A 22,153-nucleotide genomic window follows, 5' to 3' on the forward strand; every position below is an offset into this window, starting at 1 on the left:
TTTAAACTGTAGTCAATAATCCCTTGCTGCTTTATCAGTAGGAGTGGGCCCATGGAGTGGAGGCAGCGGGATTCCTCTCTAATGATCTGTGTGATTCTTAATGATATGTAAAGTGCAAATATGTGTTGAGATCGACTTTTAAAGAAAATATTTCTTCTTGGGGGTGGGGGTGGCATTTAGCCAAGTCGGCTGAGTGCTCACCTGAGTTATAGGATCGAACAACCTTGGTGGACCCATTGGTTTTTTCCCGTTCCAAAAATATGCCCCACAACCAGTATACCAATGGCCGTGGTAAGTACAATCCTGTCTGTGGGAAAGTTAATATAAAATATCCCTTGTTTGTGTGGGATTTAGCTCAGTCGGTTGAGCGCTCGCTTGAGGTGCTTGCGTCGCAGGATCGAACCACTTCAGTGGATCCATTCAACTAATTGTATTTTTATCGTTCCAACCAGTGCACCATAACTGGTGAAAGGCCGTGGTATTTGCTTTCCTGTCTGTAGGAAAGTACATATAAAAGATCCCTTGCTGCATTTGGAAAAAATGTATTGGGTTTCCACTGATGACTACGTTTCAGAATTACCAAATGTTTGACAACCAATAGCCAATAATTAATTAATCAATGTGCTCCAGTGGTGTCAACAAACTCTAACTTTAACTGTATCGGTAGGTGTAGACGATGGAGTGGCGGTAGCGGATTTCCTCAAACCTACTGGTAGTGGCAAAAACGAAGGGTTCTGGCGCACATTTTCCCATTCACATAGGCGAGGTGCTAACCCCTCAACGACGAGTGGGGACGGTGACGTTACAGCCCAGTTGAATTTTGACTGGCTTATTAATGATGACACAGGTGGATTTTGATTGGCTTATCAATGGCTTGACATCAAGATTGCCATTGACCCCCATACTCAACAACATGTTTGGTAGCTGGAGGTATTAATAAATTTAGATAGAAATACATTTTCATTATTTATTTCCCTATGTCCATCGTGAGTGGATCACATGTCATGGGGTCACGTGATCCACATCAGATACCTGCACCCATGAGTTAAATTTCTTGGGCCAGTTCAACTACTTGACCAAGTGTTCTTTGTTAGCACCACGTCCTCTCGTCTTCAGAATCGCTTTCACTTTCCAGAGATCGTCTTCTTTTACATCAATTGTTTTGAGTTGGGACTGGTAGAAAGTTCCCTGTATTTCCCCTCCATCGAAGTCCTTCACTCGATATAGAGGTAGTCCACCACGTAGTAGGGTTTGGCTGATTGTGAATATTTCGCCTGCCCACCTCTCGTTGTATTCCCGGGTGAATTCATTTCTCAGATGAGTGAATAGCACATGGTCCTACACTATGAACTGAAAAGATTTCTTTATTTTGGGTGTATTCTTCACGTATTTCTTGGTCCAATACAATTTCCATCATATGGATGTTTGTTTTCTGTGACTTTATTTGGAGCCATACCGATCGTCCTGTGATAGGCGGTGTTATAGCTGTCGGCAAAGGTCTGCAGTTGATCGACATAATTGGGTAAAATATCTAACCGTTACCCCCCCCCCCCCCCTATTGTTAGGGTTAGCTTTAGGGTTAGATGCGAATCTCACACCATATGACGTCACTCATCGTGGCCGCCATCTTTATGAGAAGGGTCTATACTAACGCCTGGTATAGCAGTGATAGTGAAGCCAGAGTGAATCACTCGAACTCCTAACATGTTTTAACATTTCAGCAAATCAACCCCCTCCTCCATTTCCGTCTCCCTCCCCTCCCTCGTGGTCCAGTGAGAATGTCGAATACGTGATGAATTGGAAATGTCCTTCCAACAGGAGTCAACAGGATCCAGTTTTACAAAGCGTTCTTAGCGCTAATATCACCTTAAGTACTTAGCTACCTATGCACTTAAGTTAATCTTAGCGTTAAGATCGCTACTTAAAACTAAGCCCTGGATAACTCTGCCCTATTACATTTTGATCTCGCTTCGTTTGTGCAGTCATGTGCATGGCTGCAACCAATACATTGTCATACGTTACATTGTACAAAGCCCTGCACATGCCTGTACATATGATGTTTCGTCCATTTAACAAAACAATCCCCTATTAACCCCCCTTCCCACTACCCGCCCCCCTAAAACAAAGTACCTAAAAAGCTAAAGCCTGTGACAAGTGGAACAAATTTCAGTCGGGACAAATTTTGTTATAATAACTGGTAACTCGTTTATTATTCTCTATTTACAAATAAAATCATCATCAAAGTCTTTATACAGGCAATTTTTATAAAATATATATTTTTCAATCTGTATTTTATCAATAATGAATCTTAGCATTGCGTTTTTATTTAATCTGATCTTTTGTAATTTCGTTCTATATATATAATACTTAATATTAATAATGAACCAATTAATAAAACAATGCTTTTTTGTTATGATACCAAATAAAACCATGTTTTTATCCAACTGAAATTGTTCACCTTTTTTTAATGCCCATTCTTCTACTGCTTTCCATAGGACAGTAACTTTAGAGCACTCATAAAATAAGTGTTCCAGTGTTTCTGGCATAAGATGGCAAAAATCGCAAATATTAGAATCAACATATTTTATTTTATTTAGAAATATATTTGTAGCTATTATCCTGTGTAAAATTTTATACTGAAACCATAATAAAGATGGGTCTTTAATAGTTTTGAATGGTAGAGCATAATACTTTCCCCATACTTGTGAAGTGAAGTCAAACCCCAATACTGAATATCTTTTTTGGGACGTAGGGACTATTGTAGTGCGATTTAATATTGCGTATATTTGCTTACTTAGGTTTATATCTTTTAAAAATAGTTTTATTTTAAACGGAAGAATCGGGTTGTAAACAGTGTTAAAACTATGATTGTTTGATTTTGTTGTTTTACAAATATATAGTTTAATGGCTCTGATTAAAGAAGCATATTCTAAAAAATTGGACTGTACTTGATATTTTGTTATGAAAGTATTGTAATTCATTAATGTCCCATTTTCGTCCATTAGATCTTGAATAAATATTATGCCTTTTTGCAAATACTTCATATAAATAAAAGGTTTGCCGGTTTTTTTTTTAATTTTGCTATTGTACCAAATGTTTAGGCTCATTACATCTTCATTATTATCAGGCGTTTCTTTCTGTTGAATGGTAAGCCAGCTTTGTAACACATCTTTCCAAAAATTATTTTTAATTGTTGTTATTTTTAGCTGAATATAATAATCTCCCTATTTAATCATATTTGCTGTCGTTAAACCTGTTACAGCTTGGAAAAGATGTGTCCATTTCGAGTTTGATATTAGAAGTCTTCTTAACCAAGTAGCTTTTAACGCAGTTGTAAAATTTCTAATGTTTAGCATTTTGATGCCTCCATTTACATAGTCTTGCATTAGTACTTCTCTTTTGACTTTTTCTGGTTTGTTTTGCCAAATAAAATTAAAAAACATTTTAGTTATTTGTTTTGTTACTTGATCTGGTACATTTGGTAATGCAATTAATAAATGTGTTATTTTTGAAATTATTAAGGTCTTGATAACAACGACGCGACCCAGTGGAGTTAATTTTCTAGTGGACCATTGTTTTAACAGTCTTTTCATCTCCATTAACTTCGGTTCAAAGTTAGTTTGAATAATTTCTTCAATATTAACTGAAAAATATACTCCTAGTAAGGAAAAGGTTTCTGCACCCCATTCTAACTTCCATTTTGGATGATGAAAAACATCTTTTGAATATTTTTTACTGCCTATCCAGATGATTTTTGATTTCGAGTAGTTTATGTTTAATCCAGATACGTTGGCATACAGGTCTAATATTTTTAGAGTGCTATCCAGGGATTTGTGGGTTCCATTAAATAAAAACGCAATGCTAAGATTCATTATTGATAAAATACAGATTGAAAAATATATATTTTATAAAAATTGCCTGTATAAAGACTTTGATGATCAGTGGGAACCGTGGCAGCAGTTCCTCAAACAAATTGTATAAATTCATGTATAAACTTATTAATAGCAAAATATACGAATAAGCTAATAAACATACTTTTATGCAAAATATCGCCAGTTCGGAAAACGTATATTGACTTTCAATAATTTCTTTTTTTAAAAGATCGCATTGATCTTATTTATCTTTCAAGAATTTTTTTTTATTTTTTTATTATTATTATTTTTTCTCTTCTTCTTCTTCTTTTTCTCTCACTCTTTGTCTCTATTTCTAGTACTCTTCTTCCTAGTCTCCAGAATATTTCCTCTTCAGTTATGTAAGGCTTTTGCATTGCTAATATCCTGTTTTACAATATCATGTTAAGCCTATCTGTTTCATCTTAATATTGAATACTATGTATGTGTGCATACGGCTCGCGCCGTTTCTGTTCCCTTTTGTCTATCTTCGGCTTCCTCCCTGTTACTCCACACGTCCGTGTCTGTCTGTCTGTCCCCCCTCCCCCCCCCCCCCCCCGCTCTCTCTCTCTCTCTCTATCCCTCTCACACACACGCACATGCATATGTATACACATATTGTTTAATAAGTGCTTTATATACGATGATTCAAGGCCCCAACCTTGACCGTTCTTATGTTTCTGGGGACAATACAAAAAAAAATAATAATAATAATAAAAAAATAAAAATGCTGCTGTATAGAGTTTGATGTCCACTGATTAACATGTCGTATCATATGATATGATATATAGTTCAGGCAAAACACATTCACATTAGTTCCATAATCTTAAGTCTGTGGAATATATCCACTAATTTTCGTTTGCCAATCCAATGCAAACATGATTTACGTGTCCACATCAAAATTACAGATTCGCCCACCCACCCTGGGTATAGTCTCTGTTTGCAGGCCCGCTGGAACGATATCCGGAGGGAAGGTGCGTGGGCACAATCTCTAGAAAGTGGATCACAGCCTCTAGGGGGTGGAGATGGGCACAAGGCATAGTTTTATCTTTATTTATATAGTATAGGACAAAAACAGCGTACATTTTCGTCTTTGGGGTGGGAGGTGAGTGGAGGCTGTGACACGTAGTCTTCAGAGGAAAAACCTACTCCATTTTTCCATTAGCAGCAAGGAGTCCTTTATATGCACTTTTCCCACAGACAGAACAGCACATACCACGATTTTGATATACCAGTCGTGGGGAACTGGTTGGGACCGAGGTCCTGTGTCGCTATATTTTAGGGATGCCTGATATTACTGATTTACCGATATATTACGATTCAAAGGATAAATAATACGTATTACGATACACATAACCTGTATCGACACTCTCGGTAATTTCCGTATTTTTAAGTTCGTTGGCAGTCGGAAACCCCGATATCTTAGGTTCGGCAGGTTTTCGTAACTGTGTTTAAAGATTGAAAGGCCTATTATCACTGTTATGACCGTGATTCATGAGTGCATGTCATCACACAATGTACTTATTCCAGAGCTCTGTTCGATGCTAGTTTTGATTTAGTAAACTTGTCTTTGAGGCGATACAAAAAGGATGAAATCTCCAGTAAAATATATCCTCGGGAGTCGCTGCCCTATAGACGAGGCACTAGATAGACTCATGAATCAACCACTATTTTGCCAAATACCCATTCGACTCTGTATTGTGCAGGCATCACGTATTACGGTTTTGTTCAGAATTATTCAATACGCTTTAGTACACCGAGAACAAATTTATATTACTACTCAAAAGAATTTAAGGGTCAGACGATATTTTCGACATTATTTTCTGAATGTCAATTATATTAGCTAGACCATAATGTCACGCATGGTATTGTTCCATTTTGACGAAAGTAGGTCTAAGCAACCCATAAATGAATTAAAATCCACTGTCATTGACACTGTCGACTAGTTCTAATGGCGAAAACATGCTTACATTTGCACGTAAATTAGGGCGAAAGCGAAAGGTCTGCTAAGTGCCCATAACTTGCTTTTTCACAAAGCGCTTCATTTGCACGCTTTGCATGTGTATTCCATGTTCCCAATGCTGAATTTCCGTATAATTGGAGCTTGCGTTCGTGTACGGTGCACACTCCAAATTCGACAATGGTACGACGTCAACTGACTATCGAAGATCGAGGAAGGGCTATTGCTTGGCTTCAGGATGGCAATACGCAAAGAAATGTTGCTCTGAGACTTGGTGTCAGTCAGAGTGTCGTTGGCCGACTGTGGCAACGGTACCAAGCAACGAATTCTGTTCGAAATCGCCCACGTTCGGGAAGACCCCGAAGCACTACAAATAGAGAGGACCGCTACATCACCAATATGGCTCTACGTCAACGCACAAACACTGCACGCCGATTACGTGACAATCTGCGGACTGCGACTGGAACTCGAGTGTTTGATCAAACCATACGCAATCGTCTGAGAGCCAATAATCTACGCTGCCGTCGCCAGGCTGTTCGACCACCACTCCTACCACGTCACAGAACGGCCAGACGTCACTGGTGCACGCTTCATCTGCGGTGGCAATGTGTTCAGTGGGGTCGAGTGATGTTCACTGATGAGTCCAGGTTTAGTCTCCAGTTCAACGACGGTCGGGTTCGTGTCTACAGATGTCCTGGGGAGCGCTTCGCTGACGTTAACGTTAGACAACGTCACCGGTTCGGTGGTGGCAGCGTCATGGTGTGGGGCGGCATCTCTTTCCACCACAGGACCCCCCTCTATGTGGCGGATGGCAATCTGAATGGAATCCACTATCTGAATGAGATTATCCGGCCGTTGGTTCTCCCAGGCCTTCAGCAGATTGGCGGCGGGGCAGTTCTGCAGGATGACAATGCCAGACCCCACCGCGCCAGGGTGGTAACGGACTTTCTCAGACAACAAGGTATCGCCAGGATGGATTGGCCAGCATATTCGCCTGACTTGGCCCCAATAGAGCACGCCTGGGACGAATTAGGCAGGAGAGTTCGGGATAACCATGCCCCTCTGGCCAACCTTCATGATCTGGGTCAACTTCTTATGGCAGAGTGGCAGGCCATTCCCCAAGAGTTCTTCAGACGTCTGATCAACAGCATGAGGCAACGATGTGTCGAGTGTATTCGCGCCAGGGGTGGATTCACACACTATTAAACGAATGTTCTAATGTGTAAAATCCATGTTTGACAACCTTCCACTTTGACAGCATGTCATGTGACTTTCTTGTATACAGTGACGTTTATTTGTGGTTTTTTGTAAATATGGAACAATAAATTAAATTTTTGGTGTAGTTTACATCATCAATCTAATACACTCTGAAACTTATTTGGTTATAAATTTTTGACCCTTAAATTCTTTTGAGTAGTATATATGTTTTAAATAATAAACTTCAACTTCTATCAGGTAATTTCTTTATTTTATTACATGTCTTCCAAAAAGTCAGTTGACGATGCAGTAACTGATATATTATGATATGTATCGTGATACAAGAAACCCATACCACGATATATCATGATACAAGAAACGCATATCACAATATATCGTGATACAAGAAACCCATATCACGAAATCTGATACATTAAACCCATACCACGATATATCGTCATACAAGAAACCCACATCGTGATACAAAAACCCATATCACGATATATTGTTATACAAGAAACCCATATCACGATATATTGTTATACAAGAAACCCATATCACGATATATTGTTATACAAGAAACCCATATCACGATATATTGTTATACAAGAAACCCATATCAAAATATATTGTTATACAAGAAGCTCATATCGCGATATATTGTTATACAAGAAGCCCATATCGCGATATATCGTGAAACAAGAAACCCATATCACGATATATCGTGATACAAGAAACCCACATCGTGATACAAAAACCCATATCACAATATATTGTTATACAAGAAACCCATATCACGATATATTGTTATTCAAGAAGCCCATATCGCGATATATTGTTGTACAAGAAGCCCATATCGCGATATATCGTGAAACAAGAAACCCATATCGCGATATATCGTGATACAAGAAACCCATATCGCGATATATTGTTATACAAGAAGCCCATATCGCGATATATTGTTATACAAGAAGCCCATATCGCGATATATCGTGAAACAAGAAACCCATAACACGATATATCGTGATACAAGAAACCCACATCGTGATACAAAAACCCATATCACGATATACTGTTACACAATAAACCCATATCGTTATATATCGTGAAACAAGAAACCCATATCGTTATATATCGTGAAACAAGAAACCTATATCGTTATATATCGTGAAACAAGAAATCCATATTTCGATATATCGAGATACAAGAAACCCAACATGGTGATAAAAAAAAATGTGTCAAACACTGATCCCTACTACTTTCGCTTGAAGAACAAGGAACACAACTGATTCTCAATAAGAGTTTAATATTACTCTTTATTTTCTGAATAGTCGTATAACACATTACACTTTCTTCTTAGAAGAAGAAGAAGTGCAACAACAACAATTTTTTTTTTTTTTTTAAATAATAATAATAAATTCGGCCAGATGTCAAAACATATATTTATTTAGAAATATTTATTATTATTATTATTATTATTCATAATGCATTACAAAAAACCAATCTACTGTATAATATTTCGACTTTGCAGCCAAAGTCAGGGTCGGTCCTGTTACCGGAAATAATTAATTATGTATTTCCGGTAACAGGACCGACCTGACTTTGACTAATTTTCCCCCTCATTACACTGAGTGGATGGATCCATCATTCAGCTGTTGACTATGAACAAAATACGCAGGCTATTTATTTATTTATATTTATAGAATTTTGTACACGAGTACAGCTCCCTCTTCACTGTATATGAAGTTTAAAAAAGATTTCTTTGACTCCAGTTTCCATTTCTGCTCGTCAGTCAGTTTCTGGAAGATACGTGTCGCAGTATTGCCCTGCTCGTCTACGTAATCCAAATGCTTCACCCGTGTCACTAGAACAAAAAGGCCACATGGGAACAAAGGAAAGGAAGGTTCGTTTAACAACACCCAGTTACATTGAGTAATCCAGACATTAACGATTTTAAATGACAGAAAAAAAGTGCACCAACTTACAATAATAAATCTCCAAATGGTTCCGATATAGGATATTACATAGAATACTAACGATAAATATTTTTGCCTTTAAGCTAAAACGTATTGATACTGAAACATGTACCTTTCATAATGTAAATAAAGAAACAATAGAACGTCTTTTTGGGGAATGTAACTTCAATCGTTTTGGAATTCGTTTTTAAACTGGTTATCGAAGTACTGTAATCACTTATATAACTTAAAACTGTCTCTCGAACTAGTCATATTTGGATTTAAAGACAACATTAGAACAGATAATATCTTTGATCTCTTGCTATTTCTAGCTAAGTATTTCATATATAAATGTAAAGTGCAAAATGTTAAGTTAAATATTATTCATTTTAAAAAAGAAATTAAACAAAGATACTCTATAGAAAAACATTTATATTTTAGTAAGAACAGTCATAGCAAATTTGTCCTCCTTTCTCTCTTCTTTCTCTCCTTCTCTCTTTCTATGCAAACAATGTACAATTAATCTGAATATATTTACTCTTAACAATACACTTTATGTATTATATATATTTCATATTATTTATGTTTAACATTATCTGTAAGATAGTTATTCAGGGCCCCATCCGTGACATTATTGACATTTCTGGGCGAATTTTTTTTTAAATAAATAAATAATAATAAATCTCAAATACACACACACTCACAGTCACACACACACACAGTCACACACACACACACACACACACACACACACACACACACACAAAATTACACATACAATACACACACAATACACACATATGTACACACACAATACACACACACACACAATACCAAGATATACACATACATACATACATACATACATACATACATACATGCCAGTGCGTTAATATCTATGTATGTTAACCTCTACATACATACAATATATAGATATTCATACATCAATACATATTAACCAGTGCAAAGTGTGCCGACTGTGCCATACATGTAAACGGGAACGTCCGCGTATCTTGTAGGATCCATGCATGTGGCTGAATTAAACAGCATCCTTTTTATGGATGTCTGGATAACTCAGAACATATCGTGGCAAGTCTGTAAGTTGCGGGCGATTCGATGCCATACGTTCGAATCCTAGCAACCGCATGGAACAATTTGTGAGGTCAGAAACGATTTAATTATCCCCTGCACCAGTGCGTTAATATTTATGTATGTAATAGTCAACCTTGATATACATACAATATATAGATACTCATAAAGCAATGCATAGGTATTTTTAGCTGAAACACCACGAAGGTATCATACTAGAAAACATATTCGTCCTATTGGACTATTTAACCTTTGCTTTCAGTAAACATCGGGTTTTTTCCCAAGATTCACTGTAGATGTGGTATACACCATATTGACATGTTAAAATGTGTCATAACATGGTTACCTGTATATCATCTTGTATGGCTTTTTGAGTGGTTGGTTTTTTAGTTGTTTTTTAAAACATTACTAAATTAACATTTTCTGTTAACAGTAAATAAAATTCCCTATTAGATTGTAAGTTTAAATAAAATGATTACTGGTAGGTTGTAGTTTTTTTTATGGGCATGCATGTATTTGAAGGTATGTGGGACCGGCCTCGGTGGCGTCGTGGTAGGCCATCGGTCTACAGGCTGGTAGGTACTGTGTTCGGATCCCAGTCGAGGCATGGAATTTTTATCCAGATACCGACTCCAAACCCTGAGTGAGTGCTCCGTAAGGCTCAGTGGGTAGGTGTAAACCACTTGCACCGACCAGTGACCCATAACTGGTTCAACAAAGGCCATGGTTTGTGCTATCCTGCCTGTGGGAAGCGCAAATAAAAGATCCCTTGCTGCTAATCGGAAAGGTAGTCCATGTAGTGGCGACAGCGGGTTTCCTTTCAAAATCTGTGTGGTCCTTAACCATATGTCTGACGCCATATAACCGTAAATAAAATGTGTTGAGTGCGTCGTTAAATAAAACACTTCTTTCTTTAAACTGCTATATGACCGGCCTCGGTGGCGTCGTGGTTAGGCCATCGGTCTACAGGCTGGTAGGTATTGATTTCGGATCCCAGTCGTTAAATAAAACATTTCTTTCTTTCTTGAAGGTATGTTTACATGCCCTTCAAAGTTTGCTATTGATCACATATACTTTTGACCATCAAAAACGTTACATTTGATATGCTGTATTGGCTATATTTTACTGACCATCATGCCAGTGTGTGCAGAAAAGTTGCTTATAGTGATACAGTGATGACTATACATCAATAAACATGACCGGGTGAGATGTAGGTAAGTGGTACAGCGCTCGCTTGATGCACGGTCGGTCTGGGATTGATTCCCATCAGTGGGCCCATTGGGTTATTTTACGTTCCAGCCAGTGCAAAGGCCGTGGTATGTGCTGTCCTGTCTGTTGGATGGTGCATATAAAAGATCCCTTGCTGCTAATCGAAAAGAGTAGCCCATGAAGTGGCAACAATGGGTTTTCTCTCTCAATATCTGTATGGTCCTTAACCATATGTCTGATGCCATATAACCATAAATAAAATGTGTTGAGTGCATCGTTAAATAAAAACATTTCCTTCCTTCCAATAAACATGACCATTATGGAACTTGGTCAGAAATGGTCCGGGGAAGGATCATCTGGGATGGTAAAACCGATAGCTTGTTAAATCTATTAATGAAATGTCCAAATTATACTAATTTGACACACAAGCATTCAGGTTTCCATTTTTGTAGGAGGGCAAGCAGTTTTTTTCCTGAATTAAATGAAAATGCCCAAATCTGAATAACAACATTAAATTCATATTAGCATTACTACCAATATAGGGTTTGACAATGCCCAAATCTGGATAACAACATTAAATTCATATTAGCATTACTACCAATACAGGGTTTGACAATGCCCAAATCTGGATAATAACATTAAATTCATATTAGCATTACTACCAATATAGGGTTGCAAACGAACCACTATGCATTTGCACATGGATTACAACTAATTTTAAGGGTAAAACGATGGAAATATATGATAAAAAGATCTCAGATTAGCACAATTTGCCTGAATATCTATATAATTTTTGCCTGAAATAGAGGTTTTGATCTAACACCTGCCTCGTACGCTTACGATTTGACATATTAATTGGAAGCAAAGACATAATTTCACATTATGTGCCAATGTAAGAAATGGTTGTATGACTAGTATAAAATAAATGATTATAATTTTAACAAAACCCCTGAAGGCTGCGTTATGTAGTACACGTAGCAGTAAACATCTGTTACATCTCTAGAGCAGGTTTACTATTGTTAATAATATCTGGTCGTTATGAAACTATTAAATTATTTTATGTGCAGTGTAATCAGTCACCATCTACATGAGGGCGGGACATAGCCCAGTGGTAAAGTGTTCGCTTGATGTGCGTCGTTGTGGGATCAATCCCCATCGGTGGGCCCATTGGGCTGTTTCTCGTTCTAACCAGTGCACCACGACTGGTATATCAAAGGCCGTGGTATGTGCTAACCTGTCTGTGGGAAAGTGCATTTAAAAGATCCCTTGCTGCATTAGGACAGATGTAGCGGGTTTCCTCTGATGACTACGAGTCAGAATGTTCGATTTCCAATAGCTGATGATTGATTAATCAATGTGCCCTAGTGGGGTCGCTAAACAAAACAAAAAACCCATCTGCATGAATATCTGAACTAGTTTTGACAAAATAAACAAACACAGTGCTGGCTCATTTATTTGCTCTTTTCCCCATTTATTTATTGCTTGCTGTTATATTAAAATGTGTGTATGTTAGTTTTCTTTTGAGTACCGTACTGCACTTTATGCTGGGCAGATCTTGTTGCATTTTGTAACCCCCTTAATACAAACAAAATTCGTTCAGCTCCCCGTTTAAAGTTACATTCTCTGGTTACCATATAACATCATGTACAAATGTGAAATGCAAGCTCAAATGCACTTTTAAAAAAGTCGTGTGTGTTCGCTATGAACGGATATCGTCAAACGTATACGCTTGATTCGTCGCCTGTGCCGCCATAGCTCGGCAAAGCACAAACGACAGCCTGTTGTCAGTTTCAGTTGACACGTGCGTTTGCCGATTTCAAATTGTAGGGTTCGTCTCAAAAATTTAAAAGATGAATCTTGAGCTGTACGAAGAACGTTCGGTTGAGGACGTTGAGAACGTTCGGTTAAACCGGTTTGATCTTGACAACGCATTATCGACAGTCGTACCTTCCTATTTCAGAAATGATATTTTAATGTGTTAGTAGAACTTTCAAAGTTTAGTTTGTATACTAGTAACACATTAATCATGTATATATTTTAAAAATAAAATATTATACTAAAGTAGACAATGAACGTTTTCACTTCTTAATTTTACGTGTTAAAATCGACAAATTAAAATAAATATTATTTCGTTTGGAAAGAGTAAAGTTGGGGGGGGGGGGTGTTTAACGACATCAAAGATAAAGCATATTGATTTAATAATCATCCGACCCCATACAACCGTAAATAAAATGTGTTGAGTGCGTCGTTAAATACAAAATCCTTCCTTCCATCCTTCCTGTATCGAAACTGATAACTTGACTGACAATATAAATATCCACCCTAACGCTGCCATCCACTCAGCGTCCACCGTGCATGATTTTGACGAGTTCAATGCAGACAGATACGTTTCAGAATGGTGGCTATTAGCAAAGGGCACAAGACATGTGAAAGGCCACAAATTACACCAACAAGCATCCAGTTCTGAGCAAAAAAAATTGGCTAAGCCATTTTCTATCTTCCGATGTGAACAATAGGTTACATAATCTATCCGACACATAACATATAATAATAATACCAAATATTAACAGGGATCTCGCGACTGGTAACGATAAGCGGTGTCATCAAAAATTCAGCATAACGATGTTTGCTTATTTTAATAATCAGTTATTAATTTTAACGGCAACATGTATGCAACAAAAGTCTGAAAAATCTGTAGCGTGTTATTTTAACTCTGTAAAGTCTTTGAGCCAAAGTTCAGGTAGACCGAGCAAAACCACGTCGGAAACCAATCGCATAGTTCGCGAACGTTTGGAAAACGTTCGTTGGCTGTTCTCAGTGTGCATATATAGGTCACGCTTGACAGTCAGCCGAGACTTGCACGTGTCAAAAGACATTACGATTAAACGCAAGTAAATCTTGATGTAAATTTGTGAGAAAAAACCCCACCACCAAATAGTTGTTCGCATTAATGAATACTTAATAGCTGTTTCGTTTGTTTATTTCCGTTGTCTTTGTTAATTTCGCACTCAATGCATTTCGCGATCGCGGGAAAGGAACATGCAGTATTTATACAAATTGCGGTTAAACGTACACTGAATACAATTAGTTTACAATAATCATGATATTTGTTAGATAAAATATTATATAAATTTGTTGACTGTGAGGTGACATCTCAAAAGTTAGCTAGATTTTAAAAAGACCGTAAAATTTGAATTCATTATCTTTTTAATCAAAAACCTTTTGACGTAAATGGATAGTTGTCATAACGTGAAGTCAGCATTCTTAGGTTACGTATTTTACAAGCTGAAATCAATAACAAGCATTTAACACGACGCGGAAATAAACAAAATAGCGCAAATTACGAAATTGTTGGGGTGTGGAATAGATGGGTTATTTTCAAAATACAATTAAAAGCAGTTCAAACCAAAATAAAGATTGCTATTTTACAGAAATAATGAGCACTGTTTAAAAAGAAAAAGAAGAGTACTGGCTCTCAGATTTTTATGAATGCCTTAGAATTTTGAGTGTTTGCAGAGGGCATTGGCTTCCAACTGCATATCTCCCCTCACCCACTGAAAAATCAAAGTAATATATTAACTGCCCCTACCCCCATTGCTGTCTTTGATTTTGATCGGGGATAATTTTGTTATTGAGATGTATTCCAGTTTGTACATAATTAGCTGAAAAAGATACAAGTTTCATATTCATATATAAATACTCTATACAGTACTACACAATTTTTTTTGGCTAAAACAATTTCATTATGGCAAATAAAAATCCCATTTGGCAATTTTTTTGGCAACAGGTATTTTTAATCTTGGAATGAGCCCTGAGTTCATCGAGTATTATGACTGACAGCCCAAGCGATATCGAACCACCTCTGTGGATCCATTCAGCTGATTGGGTTGTTTCTCGTTCCAACCAGTGCACAACAGCCTGACAAAGGTTGTGGTATGTGCCTCCCTGTCTGTGGGAAAGTGCATATAAAAGATCCCTTGCTGCGTTAGGAAAAATGTAGCGGGTTTCCTCTGATGACTACGAGTCAGAATTACTAAATGTTTGACATCCAATAGCCGATGATTAATTAATCAGTGTGCTCCAGTGGTGTCGTTAAACAAAACAAACTTTTTTTCAGCCTAAGCGAAGATGATCTGTAGATAAATAATGTTAAAAAAGAAATAAAAAAAAAAACTAAACTGATAAGTAATGATAATAAAAACATTTTAAATTTCAGTTTCATTTTAAAGACCGTTCAAAATTATATTCATAAAACGTTTTATGAAATGTGGGCAACCAAGAGATGATGTTGGGCAACCAAACTTCAGCTACTGGTTGCCCACCGGGCAACTATCGTCTACCCCTAGAAGGCGGTACGTAATAGCCAGTAAAAGCGTCTGTCAAAATTTCAAGGCAAATCCCCCACTCACCGACCCCTGGAAAGGCGTTGTATCGTTAAAAAAATAAATTCGATAAGCCAATGAAAACCGAGATCGGTACGAGCCCGTCAAAAGTGTCCAACTTTCAAAATACTGGCTTTGTTTTTGACCTGGATAAGCCAGCGTAGTGAAACCAATGCGGAGTGCGGCGTAATTGGATTTTCTGTTCTATATGCTTTTTCTGTTCTATACACTTTTACAAATCCAGTCAACCTCAAAATTCCCAATTTGCCCACAGAATGTGCATTGTGACAGTTATATCAATGAATGAATGAATGAATGTTTAACGACACCCCAGCACGAAAAATACATCGGCTATTGGGTGTCAAACTATGGTAATGGATCACAGATAGATACTGACTTTTATTCAAAATTTCAAGTTGTGCTGTAGTGGCCATTCTCAAAGAGAATGTTACACCCCTGCAACACGGTGATGTTACAGCACGCGCAGGTTTTTTTCCAAGATTACCGAACGCATGCGTATGTCCGTCTATCCGTATGTTCGTACAATGCATTATATTAGAGCCGATCTGTAATTTTGGTTTGGAACGTTCTTATCTGTTAATTGTGTGTTGATTTGACCGCGTGGATCCCTAGTTATCGATTGACCAATCGGAGTAATTGTAAGAAACAAAGTAATTACAAATTTGCCGCCATTGTAACATGTTTACGACTCACAGAGCCAATTTGATGACTAAAATAATAAATGAAAACATTTTCTTGTTTAAAATATCAGTGTTTGTATACCCAGTGTATTTGCGGTCGTATTCTAACAACTGTAGCAGTAAGTTTTCATTTTCCCTATTAATAATATTTGTTTGTACGTACGTACGAAATATCTGGCAGGCAGAATCGGGTTTGAGTGGATATGATATTCTAAGCAAGAAAGTGTATTTAATATATCGTTTTAGTCATCAAACATGTTGTTTTATAGGTATACATGTTACAACAGCAGGACACTCAGAACAGTCCCTTTAATTTAACACGTCTCCTGCGCGTGCTGTAACCTCACCGTGGTGCAGGGGTGTAACATTATCTTTGAGAATGGCCAATACAGCACAATTTGAAATTTTGAGTAAAACTTAGTATCTATCTGTGATCTTTGTCTTTTTGCACAGTTCTTTACACTGTTTTTATTTAAAACTTAAATTTTTGTATTGATGTTGATCATCACCTTATTTGTTTGCATTACCATGGTTTGTCACCCGGTGGCCGATGTGTTTTTCGTGCTGGGGAGTCGTTAAACATTCATTCATTCATTTAACATGGAGACATGGAAGCCAAGTTTCAACCCTAGCGAAAAACCACTGGATAATTATCTAAAAATAAATATCCACCTGCGATATAGGTACACATAGATAAAAAGATGATAAACATACCTGGTTTTACTACAGAGGCGAGTTCTTCTAAAGCAGAAAAGGGAGCAAGATTTTCTCCTACTCCTCCACACATAGTCACTACATCATACATACCTGTTATAAAAAGGAGAGAATGGTTATTTGTACAACAACACTTCAACATGATTTTGAAAATACTGCTATTTCGATCATGTGTGTGAGAGAGAGAGAGAGAGAGAGAGAGAGAGAGAGAGAGAGGGGGGGGGGGGGGGAGGAAAAAGAGGAAAATAAGACCATACATATGACGGCATTTGATATCCCAGTCGTGAGATGGAAGAAACATCCCGAATCCACCAAGGACGAGCGATCCCACGATCCCACACGTCTCAGAAGAACGTTCTGCCAGTGAGTTACACACTAAATTGAAAACATATTTTATTGTACAAGGAACTAAAGATGTTTATCATGGCCCCTTTTATAATATCAGTACAGAAAATAACCTCTCGAAACCGGATACCCTAAAACCCCCAGCTTTTGACTTGGTCAGTTGGTTGTCCGGTTTAGCGGGTTTGACTGTACTTTCAGGCCATATTGTGTTGCCTTGTTACATAAGTCACTGCCGCGTGACCCCGACTTTGAAATTAGTTTGGATGACTCTTACGATCGATCCATTCAACTCATTGCAGGTGTTCTCGTTACAACCAGTGCACCACAACTGGCCAAAGGCCGTGGTATGTGCTTTCCTGTCTGTGAGAAAGTACATATAAAAGTATAAAAGATCCCTTGCTGCATTAGGAAAATATAGCAAATTAACGTCAGAATTGCCAATGTTTGACATCCATTAGACGATAATTAGTTAATCAGTGTGCTCTAGTGGTGTCGTAAACAAAACGAACAAACAAAATCTTACGATGGTCAATGTGTGTACGTAGTTTATTTTGTCCCAGGTATTCACAGATCATTCGCTGATAGATGTGTTTCTGTTTCGCTACAGCCAACATCTTCTCCGAGGCATCCACACCATCGAGGTTGGTAAATCCAGCTTTATACAACTGAAAGTAGGAATTCTGAGGATGTTTTCAGTAGCTCGGCGCATTGGAGTGCTTATTCCTCTAAAAACATTGTGCAGTACTATTGGTTCAAGCTTACTGTTTCTAGCATTGAATATGTGTTTGTAGATCTTGTGTATTTTAAGTTTAACTATCAATGTTTATATAGCAGTTTAAGACCGTCTTTGATATGAGCCAGAATTTTGATATTGCTTATTGTAAGAACATTTTAGAAATACATCGTAATTTGCAATGCTAGATTATCTGAATTTAGAACATTACTGATCTTTTTTATTATTTTATTTCACGAGTCTGACCATTTTGCCTAGTCGCCTTAACCCCCCCCCCCCCCCCCCCCCATACCCACACACCAAATGTTTCCTGGATACGACCCTGCAAATATGTAGGCGATTCAGAAATAGATTTCATGCGACTAGATCTGAATAAATCTATATCATCAAAAGTCTTTTAGATGCCTTTGATGTTAAGACTGGTAAACCACCACGTGCAGTGACGCAGTAAATTGAAAGGAAAATGACATTTGTTTAACGAAACGTCAGCACATTGTATACTGACCATAATAGTTCGGGGTGTATTACGTCCAATGTATCGACAGTGGTGCTCTGTCCACAACCAGTATACTGCAGAAATATCGTTAATTAAAGTCAAAATGTGTTTTGTTTAATGATACCACAAGAGCACATCCGTTAATTAATCATCGGCTGTTGGATGTCAAAGCTGAATATTTGGTAAATCGGATAGAAAACTCTTAGATACACAGTAAATATACAGCGTGTGTAGCATCACTTTAAAACTACAAATAGACGGCCCGTCACGGATACTTTCAGCCAGTCATACTTAACATGGCGGCGCCATTTTTTAAATTAAGCATTTTGATATTTCATTTGTAAATATATTAATTTCATCTTTTAGTGTTATCTCAGCAGATGTTGTTGTTTTGGTCTTGTTTTTCTTTTCTTTTTTCCTGCAGTATTTTGATAGTAAATTGGAAACTTCTGTGCTAGCCTTCCACGGATCTTGTGGACAGTTGTTCCACTGTTGAGCTATGTGTTATGGACTTAACGGACACCGACCTATTATGACCAGTTCAGTTCTGCGCCCTGTTTTTAGGACGTGATCTTAGCGTTAAGATTACATTAAATTCATAACTACATTATGCACTTAAGATGATCTTAACGTTAAAATCGCCTTGAGATAACTACATTATGACCTGAAGGTGATCTTAGCGTTAAAATTACATTGAGATAACTACATTATGCCCGTAAGGTGATATTAGCGTTAAAATTACATTGAGATAACTACATTATGCCCGTAAGGTGATCTTAGAGCTAAAATCGCCTTGACATAACTACATTATGCCTTTACGGTGATCATAGCGTTAAAATCACATTGAGATAACTGCATTACGTCCTTAAGATGGTTTTAGCTTTAAAATCGTTTCGTAAAACGGGGCCCTGGTTGCAGGGCTATATATCCAAAACTATGACTAAAACTCTGTTTTACCGCCTCTCCAGAAAGTCCAGTACCGGAAGCGGCATCCAAAATCTTTATTTCGTGTCTGTTGTTTGGAAACAATTCTTCCATAGCTTTTGCCAATTCTCTCGGTCCACTGTAGTTAGCCACGTTCACATACTAAACGAAGAGTTAAAAAATTAAAAGAATACTTGAGCATGTATTATTATTATTATTATTATTATTATTATTATGGCAAAATCGTGTTAGATATATATCGATGGAAGTATGTAGCGGTCAAAACACCTTAATTTAGCCTTAAACGTTTGTTGTTGTTGTTGAAAATTGAAAATTTAAGTAATAAACTAAGTTTTAAAATGTTTTCTAGATCACTGAAACAGGCTGATGAAAATGAGTTGGGATGAGTTATCCCTTTTTCAAAATGGCCGCCATTGTAAGTTTTCACTAATTATTAAAAGCGACATACAACATTTTGTTGGGTGTGGCCAACATATTGTTTTTTGTCAAAATGGCCGCCTTGTCTTGTGATTCAGTCTGCTTGGATTTCGTTTAAATATAATGGACCGAATTTACGAAGCCTGTTAAAGCATTATAAATGTATGCAGTTACACGCGTGTAAGACCTAAACAGGCTTTGTGAATTTGACTCAGTATGTATAAGCATGCGTTGGACACTCTGGCCACAGACCACAATTAATTTCGCTATATGTTTCTGTCATGGGGATTCTATAATTCCCGTAACTGAATAAAACACGATTATCAAAATATCTCTCCTAACTGTATATCTATTAGATCTCTCTGTAACAGGCGGTTAAACCCTAGTATGGCTCGTCTATAGGTATGATCAGAGATACGATCTTATATAAAGTATATATATTTATAGCACGTTTAGCTCACTAGAAACACAACAAAACACAATACACTTTGGAATCTGTATTAACCTACGCTGACAAATGTACAGCCGTAGTAGTTAATTAATAACAACAATAATAACAACCCAGAACTGATCACTTAATTAGATAATCTCTAGGTGTCTAGTTACACAATATGCGAATCACTTCACCGTTACACCACACCCACACGTGTGATAATTGAGAAACGCTTCCAGGAGAAGTTAATTAATAAAGGAATTACAACACCATTCCTAACTGGTTAATTTTTAGTTAACCCTTACTACTCGTTCAGTAACGTGTGATAATTTAGGAACGCTTCCAGGGGAACTTAATTAATAAAGGAATTACAGCTCTATTCCTAACGGGTTAATTTTTAATTAACCCTAACTACTCATTCAGTAACCTTGTAACACAGAATTAATACTGGTACCTATCACAATAAAGACAATAACCTACAGTTTACCTAGGTCGTCTAGGATCACTGGCTAAGCTTTATATTACCAAATACTTGTATAATGTTAGAACAAAAGTCTACGATTTACTTCGTCAGATGACCGAAGACACTGTCTAAAGAATATTGGTATAATACAGTATTAAAATATTTAAAGTCACATCAATCACATCAAGGTTATACACAGAGCAGAAATAAAAATATTTACCAAAGTGCAACGGACTACGTTCCCCGGGAGCCGTCCTTTTTCGTTCTCCTAGATATCTCTAAATCCTAGCTATTTATTATAAAATCAGAATTCGCCTGGGGGTACAAGGCGGTACCTCCCCCTATCATCTGATATTTCACCTCTACTAGAGTCTGTATATTTCTCTCTGATCGTCAGACTTACTGACGCCATCGTCGCCAAATCACGGTCGTCGAAACCGCACTCGCAGAGGTATTACGTAACTACTCGCCACATGGCCTCCACAGCTGGACTAAGTGCATATTGGAATGTCCGATCGCGCGAAGTATTACGTAACAAGTTGCCCACCTGGGCTACGGGCAATGAAACTGCACACGGCCCTCTAACACAATTAAAATCGCCACAGGCGAAACAAATTTAAGAGCATGTACCGTCACATGTATTAACACGTAATCATCTGCCACTATGCCTGCCTCCTCTATCTTTTTGACATCACGATCCTCTAAATGAATACGTAAGCTAACTGGTAATCCATTTTTAATGTCCTGTAAGATCAACAACTCCCGTAACTCGGTATATGACTCTACCTGATGAGAAACAACCCATTTATCAAACATCCCTGCCTTCTTAGCCACAAACTCACTATAAGACTGACCCTGCGTTTTTCTCAACTCGCTATACCGTAAACGATAATCCTCAGGACGTAATTCATACGCCCTCAACACTGCCGCCGTAACTAGGTCGTACTGACTTGCTCGCTCATCACTCATTGAATTATAAGCTACACTAGCCTTCCCCTTAAACTTAGACACGGCTAACAATGTCCACTTAGACTGCGGCCAATTTAGCTGCTTAGCGGCCCGTTCAAAAAGTTGGAAGAACATGTCTACCTCCTGATCGTCAAATACAGGCACTGATCTATAAGCCTCCGACATGTTAAACCCATTCCCGGCTTCTCGTCTGACTTCTTCAGTATTCAACTTTAACTCATGTTTCACTTTTAATTTTTCTAACTGGAATTCTCT

General features: G+C 37.6%; 1 protein-coding gene across 2 annotated transcripts; it reads right to left on the bottom strand.

The window, feature by feature from the left end:
* Nucleotides 1–8,451: 8,451 nt before the first annotated feature.
* On the bottom strand, nt 8,452–21,842 carry LOC121380482. 2 transcript variants are annotated; one of them, XM_041509300.1, is made up of 5 exons: nt 21,784–21,842; nt 19,629–19,757; nt 17,966–18,107; nt 17,098–17,190; nt 8,452–8,911 (listed from the first exon to the last, which is right to left on the bottom strand). In XM_041509300.1, exons 2-5 carry the CDS (start codon nt 19,707–19,709, stop codon nt 8,745–8,747), a joined length of 483 nt encoding a protein of 160 aa, XP_041365234.1. In that variant the 5' UTR covers nt 19,710–19,757; nt 21,784–21,842; the 3' UTR covers nt 8,452–8,744. The 2 variants fall into 2 exon arrangements, with proteins under 2 accessions (XP_041365234.1, XP_041365233.1); XM_041509299.1 differs by having other exon boundaries at nt 8,452–8,929.
* Between the last annotated feature and the right edge of the window lie 311 nt (nt 21,843–22,153).

Source organism: Gigantopelta aegis, chromosome 9 (assembly GCF_016097555.1).
Source record: "Gigantopelta aegis isolate Gae_Host chromosome 9, Gae_host_genome, whole genome shotgun sequence".
NCBI classification, from domain to species: domain Eukaryota; kingdom Metazoa; phylum Mollusca; class Gastropoda; order Neomphalida; family Peltospiridae; genus Gigantopelta; species Gigantopelta aegis.

Coding starts and splice junctions, on each gene's coding strand:
- LOC121380482 (XM_041509299.1), bottom strand. CDS start 19,709: ATGGAAGAATTGTTTCCAAACAACAGACACGAAATAAAGATTTTGGAT. Junction 17,191..17,965: donor ACGTACACACATTGACCATC/GTAAGATTTTGT, acceptor TTTTTATAACAG/GTATGTATGATGTAGTGACT. Junction 8,930..17,097: donor CGCCTCTGTAGTAAAACCAG/GTATGTTTATCA, acceptor CTTTGTTCCCAT/GTGGCCTTTTTGTTCTAGTG.